This window comes from Carettochelys insculpta, chromosome 1 (genome assembly GCF_033958435.1).
Source record: "Carettochelys insculpta isolate YL-2023 chromosome 1, ASM3395843v1, whole genome shotgun sequence".
NCBI lineage: Eukaryota > Metazoa > Chordata > Testudines > Carettochelyidae > Carettochelys > Carettochelys insculpta.
The window spans coordinates 45,110,657-45,134,957 of NC_134137.1; the positions used below are offsets into that span (position 1 = coordinate 45,110,657).

General features: G+C 47.0%; 1 protein-coding gene across 3 annotated transcripts; it reads right to left on the reverse strand.

Annotated features, from left to right (window-relative positions):
• Positions 1–12,001: 12,001 nt before the first annotated feature.
• LOC142004418 (gap junction beta-6 protein-like) lies at positions 12,002–19,163 on the reverse strand. 3 transcript variants are annotated; one of them, XM_074982074.1, is made up of 3 exons: positions 19,064–19,163; positions 17,576–17,754; positions 12,002–14,528 (listed from the first exon to the last, which is right to left on the reverse strand). In XM_074982074.1, exon 3 carries the CDS (start codon positions 14,504–14,506, stop codon positions 13,829–13,831), a length of 678 nt encoding a protein of 225 aa, XP_074838175.1. In that variant the 5' UTR covers positions 14,507–14,528; positions 17,576–17,754; positions 19,064–19,163; the 3' UTR covers positions 12,002–13,828. The 3 variants fall into 3 exon arrangements, with proteins under 3 accessions (XP_074838175.1, XP_074838190.1, XP_074838182.1); XM_074982089.1 differs by having other exon boundaries at positions 17,576–17,666; positions 19,064–19,159; XM_074982081.1 differs by having other exon boundaries at positions 19,007–19,110.
• Between the last annotated feature and the right edge of the window lie 5,138 nt (positions 19,164–24,301).

Genomic DNA, 24,301 nt, shown 5'->3' on the forward strand with positions numbered 1-24,301 from the left:
ACCACAACCATTTATTTCTCTTGGAAGTAGTGGCTGAAATCTACTTAGTCTGGTTATACATGACATCACTTTCATTTTTTTGTGGGGAGGCAGGGATTCTTCGGACCTCATTACCAGGGCAGCATGCTAGATTTTTGTGTCTATGAACGGTGGTTGGCAAATGGGGGTGGGGCACTGTTTCTTGCCAGGAATACCCAGCAGCCAACTTCCTCTCTGTGAAAGAGCTGTTTCTTCCTCCCCTGTTGGTACTATTGCAGTCTGATACAGATGATTGCTCCCCATACGAGGAAGTCTCAGTATACATATTTTCAATTAGTTTTGGCATGCCCAGGCTGTGTGCAGCCTAACCACTTCCTTCTGCAGCTCCCCTACTTGTTTCCCAAGAGATTCTAGAGTAGCCATGTCTCACAATGAATGGTCTTGCCAATCTGACTTTCTAAAATGCAGGCCAGAGTCTGCAAATCCACACCAGGCCTGGCTTCAAGCATTCATGGTCTGGTTCTTTGTCTGGATGCAAGCAGAAGAGCCAGTTGCAGAGCTGGCATTGATGGTGTGTCATTTCCAAACCTGTGTGATTTTATTCTTTCTCCTCCATGTAAACACCCCTGTTTGTGGGCCCATGTTCCCAGCTGCCCTTAGTCATGTGGTATCTGGCTTTTAAGCCCTTTTTTTCCCTAGGTCAACCTCGCCCCTTCCTTAACACACAAGGAAGGGTGATCACAAGGATCAAAGGAAAGGTGGTTAGAGCCTTGCTAATTAGCACGAAATAATGGGTGTCTAGTGCCCACTCCTGCACAGCCCCTCCAATATACAATTCCCAATGAAGTTACAGTATACACCAGCCTCACCCCACAGCCCTAACACTGCCTCTGAGTTGGCAAAAACCACTGGGGAGATTGTATAAGAATGTTTCAGCCAGTGCTGCCTAATTAAAATTTTGAGTGGTGAATTGCCCATGTTTTTGGAGGCATGGTAATAATTAGGGAAGATTTTCTGGGATTACCTCACTGCTCTACAACTACCAGCACCACTGTCTTCCTAGCAGGGCTGGAGAGGAAGTAAGAAAGTGGTAACTTGTGGGCATGTTTATCAGCCAGTGGCAGCAAGGCAGGGAGGACAGGTGCTCCAGATGCTGTATTCGTGCCAGGGCTTGGGTAAGAGAAAAGGGCCCTGAACACAACGCTGCAGCATGGGTGGATTGCACAGGTGTGAAGTTCATCTCAGTATGCATGTTTCTCCTTCTCCCTCTTAAAATCAGCTTTCTATTGGTGGTGGAGAGGTTGTATTTGAAGAACCCTTTGCATGGATGACTCAATCTTACTCCAAGAAGTATAGGTTGACAGCCTATTGCAACATACCGATTGAACCTCTCTAGTCTGGCACCCTTGGGACCTGACCAGTGTTGGACAAATTTGCTGAACACCAAGCGGTCAATATTGTCTAGCACATTACCAACACTTCCACTTCTCAGTGGGTGCTGAGAAGACCTGTGGGGATAAACTACAACTAAATAATAGCACAGAACACTGAGAGCCAGGACTGGTGACTGTAAACAAACTTTATGGGTCCATGGGAAACTTGGCCACAACCATTAAAAGTGGTTGTCTGACTCACTAAAAGCATGCTGGATTACAGATGTTGCTGGATGAGAGAGTTATGGATCAGAGAAGTTCAACCTATATTGATTTTGAAGACAGTCTCTTTAAGAAGTGGATTTTAGAGAATGCTGAAAATTTGTAAAAGCTTATAATGTAGAGGATGGTACATTGGAAACCCCTTGATCAAATAACCCAAAACTTGTACCACAAACTACTCCAGCCCCTATTACAACGTACCAGCTTTCAAGACATTCTGCCTATGAATGTGCATTTTAGAGCACTTAGATTAACTCTTTATGGGCAGGGCAGTAAATGAAAATCCCGTTACCAAATGACCCAACTTACACCACTAACTCTATCCCACATAGCACATCAATATCACGGTGGGGAAGTAGCTTCATCACAATAAAGGGTGCATCAGGATTTCAGTTTTAAGGAGTGAGAAAGTTTAGAAACATTCTGTCTTTGGGGATAGAAGATCCTTTTAAAAAGTGTGCTGGAATTTCAGCACGGCTTGAGTTTTCAATAGCTGTTTCTGGAGGAAAGTGCCCTTTGCAGTTTGCTGTGGCTGTTTTTAAAAGGGGCATGTGACTAACATTTACATAGTATCTGACTGTCTTCATTTCCATTTGCTCTTGGGTTTACAGTTCTTTAAGAAGTGAAATTGATGGGGTGGGGGGGACTGGCTGAATTATTGTGAAAAGTCAAAACTTGTTTTCTGTGGTTATTTTTCATGATAAGCCTGAATTATTCTTTGGCTGAGATGAGTGTCCTGGCCCTTCATTAGTCACTATTCCCTCTTAGGTCAGTCCATAGAACATGGCTCTCTGTTAGGATAGAGTGACATATTTCTCCAGAGAAAACAGGGTGCCCACAGCTGTTTCCCTGAATCTGTTGCCCCATCGCTGGAACCCAGTGGGGGGCCCTGTATGCCAGAACACTGCTCCCCCTCACTGCTCCAGCTTTGCCTCTTTCCTGAAGAGGGCTGGGATCTGCTCGCACCCTCTGTACCACACCCCTCTGTTTGAGAAAAGTGGGTCTTTGTCTGTTTGCTCTTGCCAAGTGATGGAGTTAAGATGGGGCTTAAGAGAAACACTCCCTGCCACCACAGGATGTATGGTCACGTTCCCAGTGGAGGCACTTCCTGATGCACAGCCACCCCTTTGATTGCTGAGCTGACCCTGATGAAAGTTGCGGTTACGTGTGCTGTAGCAGTGACTCAGGAATAACTAGGGTGTTGGAACCCCCTCCCCCTGCAAGCCCTGGGTCTTTTCCATCCCTGCCCATCCCTGGTGTGTGCCCCGTCGCTGTGGGCTACTGCAGGGAGGGTGGGAAGGCAGAGAGCCAGTGATAATGTTTGTGTGCCCTTCGTGCTGGCTGAGCCACAGAGCAACGGTGAATTAGGCCCTTGCTCTTTGGAACAGTAACAGCAAAGCTGCTAAATGTTGCATGAGGTCTGGGTTCAGTAGAAAGCTAAACCAGTGGCAAGTCCCCTTACCAGGTTGAGGAGCCACGTGTCAAGGGAGCAGGGGCTCTGCTGGCACCTCAGAGTGTTTTGAGTTGACCCAGAAGTTGAAGGGGGTGTTAACCGTGGAGGAAGACCAGTAATGTTGATACTTTTCTCTTTGACCTGTGGTGGAAATAGTTGTGCAAGCTCTGTGAGAAAGATGTATGTCAGGAATGCAGTATGCAGAGGGTGCAGCTTGTGGGTTAGGGACATAAAAAACAGTGTATTGCCCTCACGCTGCCACTCTAGGCCATGCTAGGTTTCAGTTCTTTACACTACAGTAATTATAAACAGCACTTTACCCAGATCTAGCACCTTCCAGCTGATGGTTCAAAGTGATTTACAAACATCAGTTGACTAAATTGCATTGCTCCCTGTCACAGGGCCATCTCTTGGCCCCAGCATGTGCTGCTATGCTGAGGCTTTTCAAGGTTCCTTTAAACAGAGGGTATCAAACAAATTAAAAACAGTCTGAACTCTGTCCTTAGCCCCAGGCTTCAGGGCCACCTCTTACTCAGGCACTGCAGCTCCTGGCAGCTTCCCAGCCTCAGCCAACTCTAGTCTTCTCCTGAAGCAGCACCACAGGGCTACTTCCCTGAGCCTATGTCCCCTTGCTCCAGGGGCCCACCACAGGAGCTAGTGCCACTCCCCTGTGGCTTCCCCTCCCCGGGGCTCAGCCTGTCTCAGTCTTCCCTTCTCACTTGTCTACCTGCAGCCCTTTAGAGGTCCATGTATAGCTCAGTCCTCTTTGATTTGCTGGATTGGGCTCACCTCCTCCAGTCCAGAGGATCTAGGCTCAGTCTAGCCACAGGGACTGGCTACCTGGGAACACAGAGTCCCTTTCCAGGAGGTTACTCTCACTTTTCTCTATGCAAAAATCCCTTTCCATGTCGACATTCTGCAACATCAGTCATTACAAGCCTTCAGGGCCTGCAGTCTTTCTTAAACCAACCAAAACATTTCCCTCAGTGGTTTAGCATAATACCAGCATTCCCCCCAAGCCCACCAGTCATGGCATGCTCTGAGAAACTATAGACAATTCCACCCAAGCACAGGCTCTTGTTCTCAACCACCCTAAGCTTCATGTGACGGGGCCAAGGTCACATGCCCAGGTTCGCTGGGGAGCATGAATCCTGCAGCATCTTATTTCCTTCTCTTGGGCTTTGGGGTCAATGTTTGCCAAGCGTTTTCTATCTCTGCACACAGAATCTTTCCTTCAGTCTCAATGTTATGAATCATAAGGAGCAGACACCCTCTTTCCTCCCCAGGAGAGGAGACATTTGGCTAGTTATTTTGTCTGGAACTTGAGCTCCCGTGATTTGCATTTGACTGATTCCCATCATTCTGTGAGCTCATTGGCCTTAGGTATAGATCTGTTTTATGGCTACCCCCACTTGTTCTTCCCTGCACTGGTGTCCTGTTTCCCACCCCAGACCTGTACATGAGCCTCTACTTGTTGGCGCAGTCCTGCCTGAGTCTCAAGCATAGTTCAGACTGAGTCCCCACTGTACCCTTCTGAGCCTGAGACCTTGTCTGTGTCCTCTCCCCACAATATCATGCTGAGTTTCCCCATCTGGGCCTAGTCCAATTCTTCCTGTAGGGCCAGGTATTGTTTCTTCTGTTCTGTGTTGCCCACCAGAACCTGTCCCACTTCATGTTCTAATTTGCCAAATTGGCTGATGACTTCCCTCCATGAGGTGCTTAACTCAGCCATCTTCTGTTGGCACTTCCTGAACTGACCCCTCACATGTTGGACATGGTCATGATCTCACTTTGCCAGCCTTATACCATCCCCTGCCCTTCTTACTTCCTTCCCCAGTCAGTTCTGAACCCCGGCCCTGCATCACACCCAATCCTGGGATGCTGTTCTAGCTCCTGTTGTCTGAGGGTTGAGAAACTAACCCTGTCTCTCTTCAGAATTCTGGGTTAACCCAGAGCCTGGATTACTCTGACACACAGTCATCCTCTCTGATCCTAAACTTCTAGCTCAACTTCTGCAGTGGGGTAGTCATGGGAAACATGGACTGGGCACTTTCTGACCATGCTAGTTACCCATGCCTGATCTTCCTGCATCAGAATGCATGAACAGCCTGAGTCTATGAATCCCTTAACTGCTACTACCATTTATGTGCACCCCAGAGTTTTGGAGAAGACCCCTATTGCTTGGTTCATTGTAGTAATAGTTTCGATAATCTCTTTCCATAAGCTGGGCAATTCTTTTTAATATGCCTGAAGTGGCCACATTTGACAAAACCACCAGGACACTTAGCCTCCTGCCACTGGTGTTTCCAGAAGCATGCTGGGTTGTCCAGGCCTTTTATAGATGTGGTGTGTCCCATGAGTTTTGAACACTAAGGGTCATTCCCCCTTGATAACTTCCCTGGGTCTATAGCACAAGCACTAGTTTGGATTCCCCACACTGCCAGTGTTCCCTATAAGCAGAGTGCTTGGGCAGCCACCCAGGAGAGATTCAGGGGCCACCCCACTGATTAGCAGAGCACCCACAGCCACCCACAGTGGGCAGCATGTGTTTCTACTGGTGGTGCACATTACAACATTTATTCCACCTGTGGATGGAAAAAAATTAGAGAGAACATGGCTTACTGCCACAGCCACTTTTCTCCTTGAGCCTCAAATAGTGCTTCAGCTCACTGCGCAGCTTCCTTGCTGAGGCCAGTTGACAGAGACTTTTCCAGCTCAGCACCATCACTTGTCACCTGTAGGTAAAACTTTCAGGAACTTTTCCAAGATGACTTGAGCCAATGCTTTCTCCATTGAACTGGTCTCTCCGCAGAGTGACCACATAAGCCCAAGGTCAGTGCTAGGCCTTGCACAGGAACAATTCTACCTCAAACCAGGAAGTGCCCTAAAAGTGGGAGGGCCAAAGTGCCTGAACCGTGCCACTCCTGAGGCCCCACTCCCATGCCAAGACTTCTCGCAAGGCCCCACCTCCCACTTGTTCCTCTCTACTCCCTCCTCACATCAGTCAGTAAAAAGAGGGAGGGAATAATTCCCATTTTTAAAACTAGAGGCCCAGGGCATCTCCCCGTGGCAACCAGTGCCTCAAGCCAGTGTCTGTAAGCTTCAGGAATCAGCCCTAATCAGTGCACGATAGTGGCATTCATGACCAGGAAAGAATTTGTCTACTCATTATTGCACCGCCTATTGCACGAATGGGGCAATGCAGGCTGCCCAGGCCAATTCCTGTCTCTTTGCTGCCCTCTCAGACTGCTGGAGGAAGGCCATCTCCCAGCCTGAGATTTCCCAGAGTCAGCCCATCACAAACTGTGTTACTGGGTGTGGCTCAACTTACTTGGTTCTGTGTCCTCTCCTGTAGATGGGAGTGGACTTCTTGCCACCTCCATTGTGCAGCAAACTGGGCCTCCTGCTGTTTCTGGGTTATCCATCAACTGCATCAGCAGGGCCTGGGTCATCGTCTGCTGCTGCTGCTGCTGCTATCCTGCCATTCACAGGCCGATCACTTTCGCTTTCTTTCCCCTTATGCTAATGTGGTCTGGAACCCTGATTCTGGTACCACTTACCACCAGCAACCATCACTTACACTCTAGAGCACATGGTACCTTGCCTCCTTTTCAAGAAGGGTTATTCCTTTAAACAAACAGTATCAAATCAAACAGAAAATAGTCTTAACTCCGTCCTTGGTCCCTGTCTCCAGGGCCACCCCTCCCAGCTCTCGACAGCTTCCTAGACTCAGCCAGACCCACCACAGGAATTAGCTCCATGTCCTTGTGGCTTTCTGGCCCCAGTGCCCAGCCTGTGTCAGTCCTTTCTTCCCAGCTTCACATTAGCACCCCGTTCTAGGCCCAACAGTAGCTGGTCCAGCAGAGCTAGGCTCAGGCTGTCCCCAGGGACCTGCTACCTGTGACACTCCCCTCTGAACTAGGCACATGGCAGTTATCCTTAGTTTATCAACTGGGAAACGGAGTACAGTATGATTAAATGATTTGTTTAGAGTCCGTAAGAAAGCGAGGATTGGAACTCAAATCTCCTGAGGCCAGTCTTACACTGTTAAGTCATAAGAATGGCCATACCAAAGGGCCTTTTAGCCTAGTACCCTATTTTCTGACAAGTATCAGCGAAGTAGAAGTGTCAGTCTGTATCTTTGAGAACAAGAAGTCCTGTGGCACCTTATAGACTCACAGATATTTTGGAGCATAAGCTTTTGTGGGCAAAGACCCGCTTCATCAGATGCCAGAGGATGCATCAGATGCATCCAATGAAGTGGGTCTTTGCCCACGAAAGCTTATGCTCCAAAATATCTGTTAGTCTATAAGGTGCCACAGGACTTCTTGTTGTATCTTCTGACAGTGGCCAATGTCAGGTGCCACAGAAGGAGTGAACAGAACAAGTAACCATCAAGTGATCCCTCTCCTCTCATCCATTTCCAGCCTAACAGAGGCGAGGGACACCATTCCGACCCATCCTCCATGAATTTATCTAGTTCTTTTTGGAACCCTGTTAACGGCTTCATCTTCACAACATCCTCTGGAAAGAAGTTCCACACATTTGACTTTGCTTTGTTTGTTTTAAACCTGCTACCTATTAATTTAATTTGGTGACACCCCCCCCCCAAGGTCTTATGTTATGGGAACAAGTAAATAACTTTTCCTTATTCACTTTCTGTGGTAGTAATGCTCACTGGGGGGCTTGACTAATCCTTGTGCTGAGACCCAGGTGCTAATCACAGGCTAACTTTACAGTGAAGATGTACCCTCTAAGTCTTCCTTTTGCAGCCAGAAGTGTAGCTGACCAGCTTTGTCGCTTGTTTTTTTAGAGCATTTCATTAGAGGCCTTCTACTTGTGAGAAAAAGTTCTGCCATTTGCTGCCAAAAATCAGTCTCCTACTCCCTACTCTCCTACTCACCCTCTGTATGGTTGTCATAAGAACGGCCATGCTGGGTCAAACTAAAGGTCCATCTAGCTCAGTATCTTGCTCCTGACAGGTGCCCCACACGGAATGAGCACAAGAGGCAATCATCAAATGAGCCATCCCCTGTTGCCCATTCCCAGCTTCTGACAAAAGACACCATCTCTGCCCATCTTGGCTAATGGGCCTATCCTCCACGTGTTTATCTAGTTATATGTTCATTTTTTATCTTTAATCCTGTTAAAGTCCCGGTCTTCACAACATCCTCTGGCAAGGAGTTCCACAGACTGACTGTGTGAAGAAATGCTTCCCTTTTTTGTATGTTTTAAACCTACTACCTATAAATTTCATTTGATGTCCCCTAGTTCTTGTGTTGTGGGACCAAATAAATAACTGTTCCTTATTTACTTTCGCTACACCAGTCAGGATTGTATAGACTATCACATCCCCGTGCAGGGTATATCTACACAGCAGCCTTATTTAGAAGTAAGCTATTCTGGAAGAGCTATTACGGAACAGCTTATTTTGAAATAACTTCGGTGTGTAGACCTACCCTCAGTCTTCTCTTTTTGAAATTGAAAAGTCCCAGTCTTTTAATTCTCTCCTCGTATGGCTGCCATTTCCAACTTTTAATAACTTTTGTTGCCCTTTTCCAATGCCAAGATCATTTTTGACATGAGGTGACTCCAAACGTACACAGTATTCAAGACGTGAATGTACTGTGGATTGCTATAAAGGCAGTAAATGATTCTCTATTCCTTTTTTAATGATTCCTAACATTCTGTGATTTTAAACAGCACAATTACAGTTGCTACAACAAAGGGATTTTTGTAACAATGTGCTCTTATTTATGCATATTTTATCCTGTGATAACTAATTTCTTTTACATCCACTCCCACCAGATTCTGACATTTTGATGTTAGCCTGATTACTGTTGGAGTTTTTTTTAAAAAAGCCAAATCCTTCCTTGTGCCTTACTTGGGCAAAACTCTCCTTGGCGTTAATGAAAGAAGGCATGAGTAAACATGCTTTACAGACTTCAAGATTTGTTATTTAGAAGAGGAAATACTGCAAAATATTGTAAGATCAAATGCCATTGTGCTGCATAGCTCTTCAAGTTTCTCCCTCTGAGAAACCCTGTAATGAAGGGTTTAGGTCTAGACATGAAACAAACCAGTTTCTAGTCCTTCCGTGTAATTTGGTTTGAATCTCATTGTCTTTCACTAGCACAAAAGCAAAACAAAAAAAGTTGACTTGTAAATTAAAAGAAGTTGATCTTTTCCCCTTCTTCCTTGGGAGCGTTAAAAGTCGAAGGTTTCTTTTAAGAGTGTTTATGGCAGGGACTCCTGACCTGTGGCTCATGACCCTAACATGGGCCATGATTAGATTGATAAGGGCTGCCAGCTGGATGACTCCAAGCCGCATGTGGCTCTTAGGGGAGCCATTTATGACTCCTGACGGTGCTGCCTGACTCCTCCTCCAGCTCCTAGTCCCTACCCTGCTGTGCTAAAATGGAACTAAATTTAATTGGTTTAACAGCCAGCAGGAGGGATCCTATCCAGAAACCAATTAAATCAAGTCCCATTTCAGCATGGCAGGGCAGGCAATTGCCCCGCTGGGGAAAGGGAATAGGAGGGCTGGGAGGGAGCCGGCACAGAAAGAGGCAGTGGTAGCCCAGTGAAGGAGCAGTGGGGGTCTGCAGTAGCAGCATGGAACTCCCCTGTGAAGTAGGTGGTGGGGATGGGGCGGGGGTTGAGAGCCAGGAAAGACTCTGCGTCCCAGCAGGCTCCCAGCTGCAGACCTGCAGGGATTCCTCTCCCCGCCCCCCTGGGCCAGGGCTCTGCGCCCTAGCCAGCTCCAAACCACATGGCTGCGGGGGTTCCTCCTGCATCCCCAGCTGGAAATCCTGTGGCTGGCACTGCCAGCCCGGGCGCCGCACCCCAGCTGGCTCCAAGGCGTGGGGAGGCCAGGGTCCCCACCCACATTTTGGAAAGCTCGTGCAGGACAGGCTGGGGATTCCACGGGTGGGGCTGCCTGTCCTGCATATGTTTTTCCAAAAATCTGGCACCCCTAGCCTAGAGGGATTTAGGCCTGGGATGGGGATCTAGAGGGGACTGGGAGGGGTTTAAGTGAGTGGGTGAGGGAGACTGAGATGAGTTTATGCTGTGGGGGTGGCAGGATGCTTTTTCCCCAGGGGAGAACCTCCTCCCCTCCCTCACCCCATTTTGAATTGACTTGGGTCACAAAGTCTTCCTAAATTGTCAAAATGGGTCCCTGTCTCAAAAGCTTGGGAAGTGCTAGTTTATGGTGTTGTGCTATTTCTCAGGATTGCTTGTAGTTTTAGTTAGAAGATCTTGGGTGAAAGTCATACCCTATTGTAATAGCAAAATGACAAAACTCCACTAAATCTAGAGGGGCCTGGGCTGCACTCTTTGTTTAAATACTAGCCAAGCCCACTCACGTACTGCTTTGTCCTGAGTCTCCCTTACGTTGTGAAAGTGATCAAAAGTAGCCAACATGGATTCACCAGAGGCATGTCCTGCCTGACCAATCTGATTAGCTTCTATGACGAGGTAACAAGCTCTGTGGACATGAGGAAGTCAGTGGATGTGATACACCTTGACTTCAGCAAGGCTTTTGATACGGTCTCCCACAACATTCTTGTTCATAAGTTAAGGAAATATGGATCGGATCCTTGGACTACAAGATGGCTAGAAAGCTGGCTTGATGGTCGGGCCCAACGGGTAGTGGTCAATGGCTCAATATCTGGATGGTGGTCTGTTTCAAGCGGAGTGCCGCAAGGCTCGGTTCTGGTGCCGGTGTTATTCAACATCTTTATTAATGACCTGGATGAGAGACTGGGTTGCACCCTCAGCAAGTTTGCGGATGACACAAAACTAGGGGGAGAGGTAGATTCCTTGGAGGGTAGAAAGAGAATCCACAGGGACCTGGATAAATTGGAGGACTGGGCCAAAAGAAATCTGATGCGGTACAATAAGGAGGAGTGTAGAGTCCTGCACCTGGGGCGGAAGAATCCCAAACATTGTTACAGGCTGGGGACCAACTGGCTCAGCAACAGTACAATGGAAAGGGACCTAGGGGTTATGGTGGATGAAAGGCTGGATATGAGTAAACAGTGTGCCCTTGTAGCCAAGAAGGCTAACGGCATACTTGGGTGCATTAGAAGGAGCATTTTGAGCAGATCTACAGAAGTAGTTATTCCTCTTTATTCGGCACTGGTGAGGCCACATCTGGAATATTGTGTCCAGTTTTGGGCCCCCCAGTATAAAAACGATGTGGATTTGCTAGAGCAGGTTCAGCAAAGGGCAACAAAAATGATTAAGGGTCTGGAGCACAAGACCTATGGGGATAGGCTGAGGGATTTGGGCTTGTTTAGTTTATAGAAGAGAAGACTTAGAGGTGATTTAATAGCAGCCTTCAACTTTCTGAAGAGGAGCTCTAAAAAGGAGGGTGAGAAACTGTTCTCAGTGGTGTCAGATGGCAGAACAAGGAGTCATGGTCTGAAGTTGAAGAGGGAGAGGTGTAGGGTAGATATTAGGAAAAACTTCTTCACCAGGAGGGTGGTGAAGCATAGGAATGCGTTGCCTAGAGAGGTGGTGGATTCTCCATCCCTTGAGGTTTTTAAGTCCTGGCTGGACAAGGTCCTGGCTGGGCTGACTTAGTGGGGGTTGATCCTGCTTGAAGCAGGGGGCTGGACTAGATGACCTCCTGAGGTCCCTTCCAGCCCAGGGCTTCTGTGATGCTGTGTACCTTGCATGTTAGATACACCTTTACACGTGGGTGTAAATGACTACACAGAACTCAAGGCAATGAAGAATCAGCCCCCTTGGTGGCCATATTGCCAGGCTTGCTGCAAATAGCCTTTGACCTCTTGTAGTTTTATTACGTTCATTCTGAAACGATTTTAGGCAATACGTATGAGAAACAAACATTTCTAATGCCCTCGAGGAAACCACACAGACAGCTCCAGGAGAGAATGGTATTTTTATTTGACCAGTGTCTCTCTGTAACAGGTCAGACATGCAATGGGGGGCACACAAAAATGAGTCTACCAGACTTATATCTGAACACGCATTTCTGCACATCAGCTCCTTTGCTAAATAACAACATGAACAAAGAAAATCTCACAGTAAAAAAACCTGACCAGGGTTAGTATCACTACCACTACAAGTCAGGATCAGAACCACACCTGGGAACTTCCAGTTGCTTTTCCAATCCCTTGGTTTAAATGCTTCTGGAGACCTAGCAGCAAAATCGTTACCTAAAAATAATTACCCCAAGATTGTCATCAGGTGTGGAACAACTTCATCTCATCCCCTTGCAAACATTTTCCAATCTGTAGTTTGTCCTGCTAGCAGGTCCTGACACATCCTTCTGCCCTTACAAAGTCAGCAAAGCAACCTTTCCACTAAGGAGGTAAATTTTTATCACCACCAGCCTTTCGAGCTATTGCTCTGCATCTGTAAGACCGTCTGTAGATGGGACAAGCGATTAATGCTGCAGGTTTCATGCACATCATTCCACTGCCAGCTCATAAAGTTGGCAATACAGCAGGCAGTGTAACTATTTACAAACCTAACTCACCTGCTGTGTAAGTTAAAAATGTCTCTATTTACAGTAGCTCTTGGCTATTTAAATTTAAAGCTTCCATTTCCTTCTCTAGTAAACATTTTTTCACTAGACAGTTGTATACCATAGCACGTTAAGCAACAAAGAACCTCAGACATTACAAAAATGCCTTAGTTATGGATTCTGAGTGACGTAAAAATGAAAATTGTTACAAAACAAACATCATACAAGAGCTTTGGGAGTATAGAAAGCCTTTTGTTCTTTTTGTAGTTGGACATATAAGTGTGCAGGAAACAAGCACAAGCATGCTACACGTCAAAGATTTTGTTCATCACAGTTGGTTTAAGGATGGTCTCAAACAGACAGTTTCCTATTATGTTCTTATGTACTTTTCAAGTTTTGTCCATGTTTCTCAAAATGCTGCTGTGATCTCTTTCCCTCCTCCCAGCCCCTGTGATAGGTGTCAGATTTCTGACTATACATTTGAAAGTCCAGCCAACCTAACCCTGCAATTAACATACCAGGTTTAGGCGCCTAGACCTACCATCTGATACTCCTTACATCTATAGTGGTAACTTGTGCAAAACGAGGTCACGTGGGTTAGAAATATTTCCACATGCTACCCTGCCTAAATCATTGCATTCTCATTTCCTTCAACAGCAGTAAGTTTGGATGTATTGCAGGAGACAACAGATGTAAGGGGAGAAATCTAAATACTCTACATGCCATCCTTATAATATGCCATCTTTGGGCATACCAAATTATTGCAGCCCCTAAGAGGGCTCTCTCCAGTTACTTCTAATGGATAGGCACTTGAGAGAAGTGCCGAAATTGTACGGCTGCATATAGTGCTGTAATTCCCCATATAAATACGTAAACTTTAATGTATACTCAGAATATTGTAAAGATACATGGCCAGCTGTACTCTTGTTTACTCCTTTGTTTGGTTACATGCAATTTACGTCTTCTTAACACGAGAATTCTAGTAGTAGAGAAACTAATGCTATCAGCAAACTTGAAAAGCTACAGGTTGCATGATCAGGCTCTAAGTATCCAGCTAAGGGATTATTCAGCGCACACACAATCTTTAACAGCTCAGCAAGTTTTGTGAGAGGGCTATCAGATTTTTAAAAGAAATTACATCTTATGTTTACTTTTTTTTTTGCTTTGTCTGAAAATCATCACTGACCATTTTCTGACACCCATCTGGAAGCTGGGAGGAAAAACATTCTGATGAGTGGAGAGCTATTTTAAAGCTGCTGGTTTCCTAGGTGCTTTCACACAAAATTTTGCCACCAGATAACATAATTCAGCCACATTTAACAGCATACAGATCCCAGACACAGAAAGCATGAAAATAGTAAACATTGTTTTCTCAGTGGGTCGAGAAACAAAACAATCCACTGTGTTGGGGCAAGGCCACGCACTGCATTTCAGTAAGCGAGGCATTTGGTATCCATCATACATGACGTAAAACACATACATGAAGACAGCTTCAAAGACGATTCTGAAGAATATGCTGAAAGTGTAAGTCCACCACAAGGGGCCCTGAATATGAAACCTTTGTTTATTCAGTTCTTCAATATCCACTTTCTGACCGCTTGTGAGATGCCTTTTCTTCTCATGCCTTCTGTGGGCAACATGCATGGCCACCAGAAGCGCCGGCGTCGAGACGAAGATGAGCTGAAGGGCCCACAGTCTGATGTGAGAGATAGGGAAGAAGTGGTCATAGCAAACATTTTTGCATCCCGGTTGCAGAGTGTTGCAGACAAAGTCATTTTGTTCATCTCCCCAGACTTTCTCTGCAGCCACCACGAGGATCATAACACGGAAAATGAAGAGGACAGTGAGCCAGATCTTCCCAATGCTGGTGGAATGCTTGTTTACGCCTCCTAAAACCTTCTGCAATGTTCCCCAGTCCATCTTCTCCTCTGTATGCCTTGACCTAGTAAGACAAGAGGAATACATCAAAGGACCAGTTACCAAGGGTTAGAAAATCAATAGCACAATTTCCATGAACTGGAAGGTTTCCTGGCACTAGTCCAGCATTGCAAGTGAAGAGACAAACAGATAAACACAATATATTTTAATTTGCTCTGCCCATATTTTAAAAGATGGTGGAATCAAATGTTTTATTAAGGCATTAATTATACCAGTTTCTGATGGTGCTAACATGTCTACAGGAGCTATTGCAGGCTCAGCCAAAGATTTTGTGAGGCCCAAGATGGCACACCAACAGCGGAGCCCAAGGTGGCATATTGACAGTGGGGCCCGGTCAGTGGGCAGGGCTCAAAGTGGCATGCTGACAGCAGGGCCCAGCCAGTGTGTGGGGCCCAAGGCAGCATGGGCATGCTGACAAGCATGCTGAAGGCACCAGGCCCAAGGCAACTACCTGGCTTGCCTTGTCTAAGGCCAGGCCTGAGCTGTTGGTTAAGAAAAGATTAGGTCATCCAACAAATGAGCTGTCCTTTTCTCACCTACATCCTCTGTCCTTTCTCTACGTCCTCTGTCCATGTGGAAAAAGCCCAGCAGCGATTTGCGGCTTCTCTCCAAACCCTCCCCCACCCCGCAGTCGGGGAGAGAAAGGCTGGCACTGCAGAGCATCCCCCACTTAGAGATTCTTTCACCAACGATGGGGCCTCTGCTCATTTCAGTGCCTTTATTATGATGATGAAGAGCTCTCTCCCATCCGCACAGTATTTGACTGCAAGTGAAGTGTGCTGCTGTAAGTTCACACGTGCAGATGTGGCCATAGTCTTCAGCATTAACACCAAAATAGAAAAATAAGATCTGGGCTACACTAGAAAATGTTGTCAGACTAATTACATCACTCAGAGGGTAGAGAATCCACACCCAAGTGGCACAGTCAGGCAGACCTAACCCCCAGTACAGGCAGCACTGGGTTTATGGAAGAATTCTTCCATTGACTCAGGCTGTGTTTAGACAGAAAAGTCGACCACGGATAGGCAATTTTACCTACACCAATTGCACAGCTAAAAAAAAAACCTCAACTCATCAGTGGTTTATTGCTACGTCTGTCTACATAGAGGAAGGTCAACAGGCTCGTTTCTCCTGTCGCCCTTCCTTATTACTCATCTCTTGCGAGGAGTTCCAGGGTCAATCTTCCATGGTAGTGTGGCTCTAGCCTTAGCTATCACCTCTATGGGAGGTGGATAACTGACACCAATGGGAGCATGTCACATGTCACGTCAGCTTAGATGGTGTGTACACGGAAGGGCTGCAATAGTTGCTTCATTTTAAGTGTAGCCAAATCCTGGGAGTAACTTAAATCTCTCCTTAGTGCTGTTTCAGTCTCTCTGAAGCAGAGTGAATGCTATGCTACTTCCCATGAGGAAAGATTTCTTCACAGACAGTACAGAGACTATTCTCTTTTTTAAAAGAAAGTGTAAATTCTGCTGATAGAGCCATGTCTCAGGCTGACCTTTCACTGAACATGGCTGCTGGAAAAGTTCTCTGAAACAGCAGTTAAACCTCTGGCAGGCCTAGTTGATCATCTTAGAAATAATGCTAAATTCTGCCACGGGGGAGCCCCAAAAGCTGGCCCTGCATAAAAGCTGGCTGGAAGGCAATATATCATCCTCCAGGAGAAGAAGGTTAGTGTACTTTGTTTGCCCTGTAACACCCAGCAATTATTAGGTTTCTCTCTCACATGGGAGATGAATGTCTGTCCTTCAGGCCAGTCTACACATGCAAGTCTACTGTACCAAGGATCATGTTATAACAAGTATCAGAGAGGTAGCCAAGTTAGTCTGTATCTTCAAAAAACAACAAGAAGTTCTGTGGCACCTTATAGACTAACAGATATGTTGGAGCATAAGCTTTTCTGACGAAGCGGGTCTTTGCCTGTGAAAGCTTATTTTCCAACATAGCTGTTAGTCTATAAGGTGCCACAGGACTTCTTCATGTTATAATAGTGTCCTCCCTGAAAACATTCTAACAGGGCTTATTATAGTCTATGCAGGCAAAACCAAGTGGTAAGTTAACAAAGAGGACTAGCATGTTATAAGTAACACAATCCCTTGATATAGCAGATTTGCTTATGTGAATAGGCTGTAAAGCAGAAGGAGAGATCAGAGATTTACTGCTGTGATAAGGGATGGAGAAACGGAATGATAACAAGAAAAGGCAGCCTTGAAAAGGTGGTTGAAATTCTTTGGTCTCCCTTTGTTCTCTCACCACACAAGTTGGTCACATTCTGTGATACTTGCTGCTGTGGTGATTTATTCCCTTGACCATGATTGGATGTTATATAATTCTGCTAGCAACCTACTCGCAATCATCACATAAGAAGCTCAGAAATTAAAAAGTGCTTCGCACTAGTCAGAATTGACTGAAGGAGGGAAGGAACAGCAAAATGTTTGATGTCCTATCATGCCTGACTTTAAAATTGCCCGAAGAAGAGCTCTGCAAGTCCTGCATAAACCACAAAGCTTATCTCTTTCAGAAAAAAGATCTAACCTCACCCATCTTGTCTATTTCAAATTGCTGGGGTGAGATTCAAGGTCAGCTCTGAAGATAAGCAGATTTGCATTGTGGATATGAATCCACTTGTACCTGTAGAGATTTTGGACATGAAGATCTTTTTTCTTCTCACCTACCACCATGGGAGCATTAAATTCAATTGTTGAAACTGAAGACTTGCCCCCTGATTACTCACACTGTCACTACTGTCACAGAAATTTTTTAGAAAATTCCATTTTTATACTTCAAACAGAGAGAGGGATAACTATCTTATACAAATCATACCACATACACTTTGTGTACCCCATCCCCCTTTCTAGTTAAATCAATAAAACAGAACTCTCATTCAATTAAGTGGGAGTAAAAGCAGCCCCCATCCAACTTCTAGAAAAATGCAAGGTTGTACATACTGAGAGGGATTAATGTCAGAAAGTTGCATTAAAATATTGACCTAAAAGCAAAGTCCCATTGAGTGGTGATGTCTGATCATTTCCTCAAGAGCTCACTCACCTTCTTCACTCTGAAGGAAACTGGGTGTTTTTCCCTGCAGGATTTTGCATGTAGGAGCCAAGTAAGATTAGACGTATCAGTATTGCTTGAGCTGTTGAAGCATATTTTCCACTTTACTCATGAAAGCAATGTGGAGCAGTTCAGTCCCCAGGGCCGCTAACCTCTCTGCTCTCAGTGCACTGTAAGGCATGAACAAATGCACTGGATTAAAGGTTACATTGAAAAAAACCCCTTTTACCCTCTGAACTTCTCTCGGTTCAGCCCTCCCAGGTGTATTTTGCGGTGGTTCATCTTTGTTTAGAGAAAGACTAACAAAATAACTGATTAGGTGATGAGCTTTCATGGGACAGGCCCACTTCTTCAGATCTGGAGACAGTGCTTTACAGTAAACCCTCAAAATGGGTGATTTCGAGTTGTGCTTATCTCGCATTAACACGAGCTAAGCACCACTCAAAATCCTGCTCCCCCCAGCCCTGTGCAGCACCGATGCAACCTCCCCCTTCAAATCCCCCAAGGTCCTGGTTCAAGCCCGCTGTAGCCCAGCTGCGTGGCTCTGGCTCACCAACCCAGCTCCGTTCAAACTGTCTATGGCTCTGGCTCCCACCCCCAGCCCAGGTTCAAACCTTGCTGGCCACAGCTACGGTTCAACCCCCAGCTCCCGACCTGGTTCAATGCCCCCTCCATTCAAGCCTCCCATGGCCCAGCTCACCACCTGTGCACAGCTCTGGCTCATCTCCCCCCACCCATTGCGCATGGCTCTGGCTCAACTCCACCCCCCCCGCAGCCCTAACCCACCCCAGGCTTAACTCTCCCCAACTGCCCCCCCCCAACCCCAGGACTTAGCTTTCACAGGGAGCTCCTGCTGCTTCCCCAGCTGCAGAACTTGCGTTCCCCCAGAGAAAAAGCCACCCACCCCCCGACTTACACAAAATGCCAGTTATGCAAGGGTGCATGGGAACATAACCCTCGTGTAAATGGATGCGCTAGGGCACTGGAAAACTCCAGCTCTGAAGAAGTGAGTCTGCCCCATGAAAGCGCATCCCCTAATACGTTGTTTTGTTAGTCTCTGAAGTGCTGCAGGACTGCTGGTTTGATTTGTTAGGGTATAGACTGGCGGGGTGACCTCGCTGTGACTTCCACTAGCTCGACCGTCCCAGTTGAGTAACCAGCCTGCAGATACTGGGTTCTTGCCACCAGGCATCCTCACTCCACTGGGAACCAGACCCAGACCAGAAACTTCAACCAAATCCAGCAAGAGTTTGCCCCCAGTCTCTCTAATCCGGATTCTTCCAGTGCTGGACCCCCCCCCCCCCTCTGGTCCCAGGTTCGCTGCCCTCCAGTCTGGTTTCCTTGCCACACACACACAGATCCCCTCCTCATCCCCCCTCCTTGCGAGCCGCGCGCCACACATACTAATCCGGATTCGCCTACCGCCCGTGCACACGCGTTCTGGCGCTACTCTGGATTCCCCGCGCGCGGGCCGCTCACCTGCCCCAGCGCGACGCGGAGCCTGTGGTGGTGGCGGCGGATCAGCGCCCCGGCGACTGCGGGCGCCGCAGCTCTCGGCGTTGGCTGGCTCCAAACCTAAAGGTTCCTCCCGGCAGCTGCTTTTAACCCGCCCCTGCGCCTCCCCTCGCAAAGCGCCTCAGCCCGGGGGGCGGGCGGAGAGGGCATAGCCGGGCTGTCCCGCCCCCTCTGCTCCGCCTGGCCTGGCTCCCGGCGGCTCCGCACCGCCCAGCGCCTCAGAGCGCGGAGAGGGGCCGAGTGACCCTGACCCCAGCGCCCTCTGCACCTCCCAGGTACTTTCCCCCGCACCCTCGCGCCTCCTTCCAGCACCCTAAAGCCGCGGGGACTGGGTCCGAATGCCTCAGCATTCTCCTAGGCAGCTTCTGGTGCAAGTTCCTGCCACGGTAGTATTCAGTATCCGCTAGCGGCCAGCAACCTGCTCGGATTCGTAGAAGGCAGAACAGGAGGGAGGTCAGTTCTGCCCCGAAGTGGTTACAGTCCAATAGACACCCAGGGCCACCTACTGGCTGGGAAACCCTAGGACAAGCCTACACTGCCTTTGTGCCCCAGTGTCCTACTTGACTGAAGTATCAGAGGGGTAGCCGTGTTAGTCTGGATCTGTAGAGCAACGAAGGGTCCTGTGGCACCTTATAGACTAACAGAAAAGTTTAGAGCATGAGCTTTCGTGAGTTAACTCACTTCTTCAGATGCTGGTCAGATGCAGCATCTGAAGAAGTGAGTTAACTCACGAAAGCTCATGCTCTAAACTTTTCTGTTAGTCTATAAGGTGCCACAGGACCCTTCGTTGCTCTACTTGACTGAAGACACACTAAATCAGTGGTTCCCAAACTTTTTGGCATCAAGCCCCTATTTTGATTTTTGAAACCCCCCCCAGCCTCTTCTTTACCATCATCCAACCCCACTTTAACAAAAACATCACTTGGTAGTTTAAAATAAACACAAAAACTTGATATAAAAATGTCTAAAATTAAATATAAGCACAAATAGTTTTTCTTGGCCTCTTGCAGGGGCCTGGTGCAGCCCCAGCTGGGCAGCTACCTGAGCCCCATGCCAGCCACCCACCAGCCTCCTGGGCCAGCTGCCAGCCTGTCCGTCAGCTAACTGAGCCCTGCGCTGCCAGGACCAGCTCCCTGCCCACCAGCCAACTGCCCCAGCCACAGGGCAGCTGCCTGAGCTTCCCACCCAAGCCCCATGCTGCCAGGTCTGCCTGACCATCCTGAGCCACTTGAACCCCATGCTGCTGGGGCCAGCCACCTGCCTGCCACCCCGAGCCACATGAGCCCTGCGCTGCCAGGGCCAGCCACCAGCCCAAGCCGCCTGAACCCTGTGATACCAGAGCCAGCTGCCCAAGCTCTGTGATTCCCACCAGCCAGCCAGCTGCCCGAGCTCCACAAACCCTGTGAGCTGCCAATCCAAGCCCCGCCCCCATCCCACAAAGCCAGGCACCACCATCCCCCTGCTCTTACCCCAACCCCAACCCCATCCCCCTCCCCTGAGCCAGGCACCCCCAGCCTCCCATCTAATTCTATCCTGCTTCTTGTCCCCAGCTAAACACTCTCTCACCTGTGCAGGAGGCAGCTAGCTCCACGTGGGTCTTTGCTGGCTGCCTGCTTTTTATAGCAGCTGCGCCTGGTCACCTGCGTAAAATGGCAGGGGCTGAGAGCCGGAAGCAAAGGCCGGATCTTTCTTCAGGTGTGGGGAAATGGTGAGGGCAGGGCTGGGACAAGGTCGAGCGCTTCCATCAGCGTAGCTAACCCCTGCCTGGAAAGGCAGTAGCTATGTCAGCAGGGGAAGCTCTCCAACAGCACAGCGCTGCCCACACAGGGCTTAGGTTGGTACAACTCAGGTTGCTCAGGGGTGTGGATTTTTCACTCACTCAGCAACTGGGGGGGAGGGGAGTGATGGACCCTCCACCAGCCATGGGCAGGGGGTCCAGGGAGTGGGGACATGGGCTGGGGGGCTGCATATGTCAGGTGAAGAGTCTCCCCACAGCTACCTTCATGGCTCTTATCATGGCTGGGTTGCAGCTCCAAGTCCCCACCTCTCCCGCTCAGCTGGAGCCAGTTTGGGAAGAGCTGTGGGAGCCTGGATCCCTCCAACTGCCAGGGAAGTGGGCACATGGGTAGAAACCTTGGGGTCAGAGGTGTTAGGGGCTCCTTCTTTTCAGAAGTCCCTGGACCCTTGTAGTCACCTAATTTCCTAGTTTAGACAAGGTCTAATGGAATCCTTTGGAGGTTTTGCATGTTGATTACACCCCACTTAAAATGTCTTGCTACCGATTTGACTCCAGTTCTCACACACAAACATTTAAGTGCAGTGATCTTTTAATTGGAGGGGATGAAGTTTAAGGCTATATCCCTGCTTAAATTGCTACAGAAAGAGCACTGTGGCTGTAGCACTTCAGTGTAGACACATCCTAGCTGGGGTGCTGGCTCATATTTTATCATGGGGGTGCTCAAGGCAGAAACTATGCATTTGGGTTGTTATTAGTTCTTCAATCCAGGGGGTTACAGCTGCGTCCCCTGCAAGTGCTGCTAGTTCTCTCACATATGCTAACTAGTGTCTATCCAGTGGTTCTCCCATTGATGCAGGTAATCCACCTCCCTGAGATGTGTAGTTAGATTGATGGAAGAAATCATCTGTTGGCCTCATGCTGTCTACACAGGGGATTAGATCGGTAGAGTTATGTGTCGGAGGGGAGTGGATTTATGCCAGTGTAAATTCCCTGTGTAGACTATCTCTTAATCTCTAAGTAAGTAGAATTTACCAGCTGCTAACATAACCACACTGTAAGAGTGAAGATGGGCTAGAGATACACAGGTCCTACTAGTCTTCCAGTAGCTTCCTATAATTCTTCTCCAACCCCCACCTCATGTGCTAAGGACAGAGGAATTCTCCCACAATTTGTTAGGAACAATGTCAGAGTGATTCTGCTTACTCTATTGTCAAGAACCATGGGATGTGCACTCAGACACCTTAGTGCCCCACACAAGTTAATTCAGTGCCCTTGCATACATAATAATTCAACTGTTAGTCCTCCATGTGACTGCTTTCACTCGAGCTAATTTAACTCAGAGAGGAATAACTCAGGTGTAGGTAAGTCAAGTTATCCCTGCAATGAGGACATATTTCAAGAATAAGTTAGTCTTTTGGAGAAATTTAAATGAGAGGTTGGTGGGTTGGGGACAGGATGAGGCAGGTCTGCCATGCTTATGGGGCAGCATGGGAACACACAGAGGAAGGACTTGGGGAAGATGACTAGGATGGCATCTTTGGTGGAGCAGAAGGGTATGGGCAACAGAATAACACAAGTTACGAGATACAGTTTTAGGTGGGATTATGTAGAAGGCTAACAGTGAATACAGGAAATTTAAAACCATGTAGTGGATAAGGAGAAGTCAGGAGAGGAATTCAGAGAGGAACTGACCTCAGCTCAACAGGTTAAGAAAATAACAGTGGCCATACTAGAAGGACCAGAGGGGATGGTGATGGCATCGAGGATTTCACAGAAGAGGCTTCAGTAAGCAAAACAAGAGATGGTCAGAACAAGGACAAGCTTTTCAGTGGCCAGACAGAGGGGTGAGATTGGATTTCACTACATTGTAGAGGAAGAAATGACACAATCTGGACACTAAACATGTGAGATGAAGAAGAGGGAGAAGTCAGCTGTAGTGAGTCTGAACAATAGGACAGACGGTAGTATTATCACCAACAAAATTGAGATTATAAGGGGTAATAAGAGAGCTATTACAATGGAAAATACACAGCTCTTTTTAATAGTGTTCTACTTGTCTGTGAGACATTCAGAAAGAAATTTTGGAGCAACAGCTGGCATGAGGCACTGGACAGAGGGATAGGTCAGGTGGGGAAAATCATATAAATATATATCTGGAAAGGACTTGAGATGTCATTGAGTCTATCTATCGTGTAGGAGTAGGACCTAGATTGTAGATATATGAACCTAACATAGGCTCAAAGTAATTGCCATATTGGGTCAGCTCAGCACTCCATCCAGTCTGGTGTTCTCTTAGTCAGTGAATAGATCCAGATGCTTCAGAAGAAGGTATAAGAAACCCCGTGAAGAACGATTATGAAGTAACCTGCCAATACAGCAAATTTTCATTTAACTGCAAGGAACTGAGGGTTACTGATGCCCTGAAGCATGAGAATTTATCTCTAATTTATCAAAAGTATCTAATGTAGCTGGATTATTTTACTAAAATGCCTAATCCTTTTCTGAATCCTACTAAACTGCATCATAGATCCTGCAGCAATGAGTTCCACAGGAACAATCATGCACAAAATTTATTTCCTTCTAGGATTTGTAAACATGTCTTCCAACTTCATTGACAGACCCATTTTCTTGTACTGTAGTCTGCAAGAACTTTAATAAGAGAGTCTAACTTATATATACCTATACACCATTCTATTTTTTTATTCTGTCCTGTCATATTCCCTCTTATTTGTCTCCTGTCTCAATTAGACAGTCCTAATCTTTTCAGCATCTCCCCATGGTCTTCATTGTTCATCTCTATCTTTCATTTGTTTCTGCTGTATCTCTTTGAGATATAAAGTGCATACAGATGATAGCTGAAACCATATGAATTTGCTTGTTCGGTTCTAAGATGTAGAGGAGGGAAGCACAGACGGAATCTTTGGGAGGAAAGGGAGAAACTACTATTGGCCATAATGAAAGAGCAGTTATAAAGGCAGGAACAGCAAGAGCTTGTAGTGCAACAAAACCAAATAAGATGTCCTGGACAAGGATGCAATCGATTCAGGCAGAACCAACAGTGAGGTCGACAGGTGACAGATGGAATAGATGCCCCATGATTTGGTCAGGAATAGGTCACTGAAATCCTTAATGATGGTGGTTTCAGTGCAATGGAGGACATAAAAGCCAGTCTGACAACCTAGCATGCAATGAGTGGGATTTTGGTAGGATTCCTCCATGGAAACTGTGAAGTGATGTTTTTATATGTTTAATTGGCATTGTCATTAGATCTTTAAAATCATTCTTTTATTACTGTTGTCAGCAGTTGGCTCACTTTGAAGGGAAAGTAATTCAACTGGCTATGCCAAGGCAGATACCTGACACTCCAAATTCAAGTACTCTGAATCAGAAAAAAAGGAATAGTGTGGTATGACAATTAAATGGTTTCACCTGTCTATGCATCATGCTTTACTGGTACTTTTATG

Bases quoted from the DNA above. Each gene is read 5' to 3' on its own strand.
- LOC142004418 (XM_074982074.1), bottom strand. From the start codon at position 14,506: ATGGACTGGGGAACATTGCAGAAGGTTTTAGGAGGCGTAAACAAGCAT.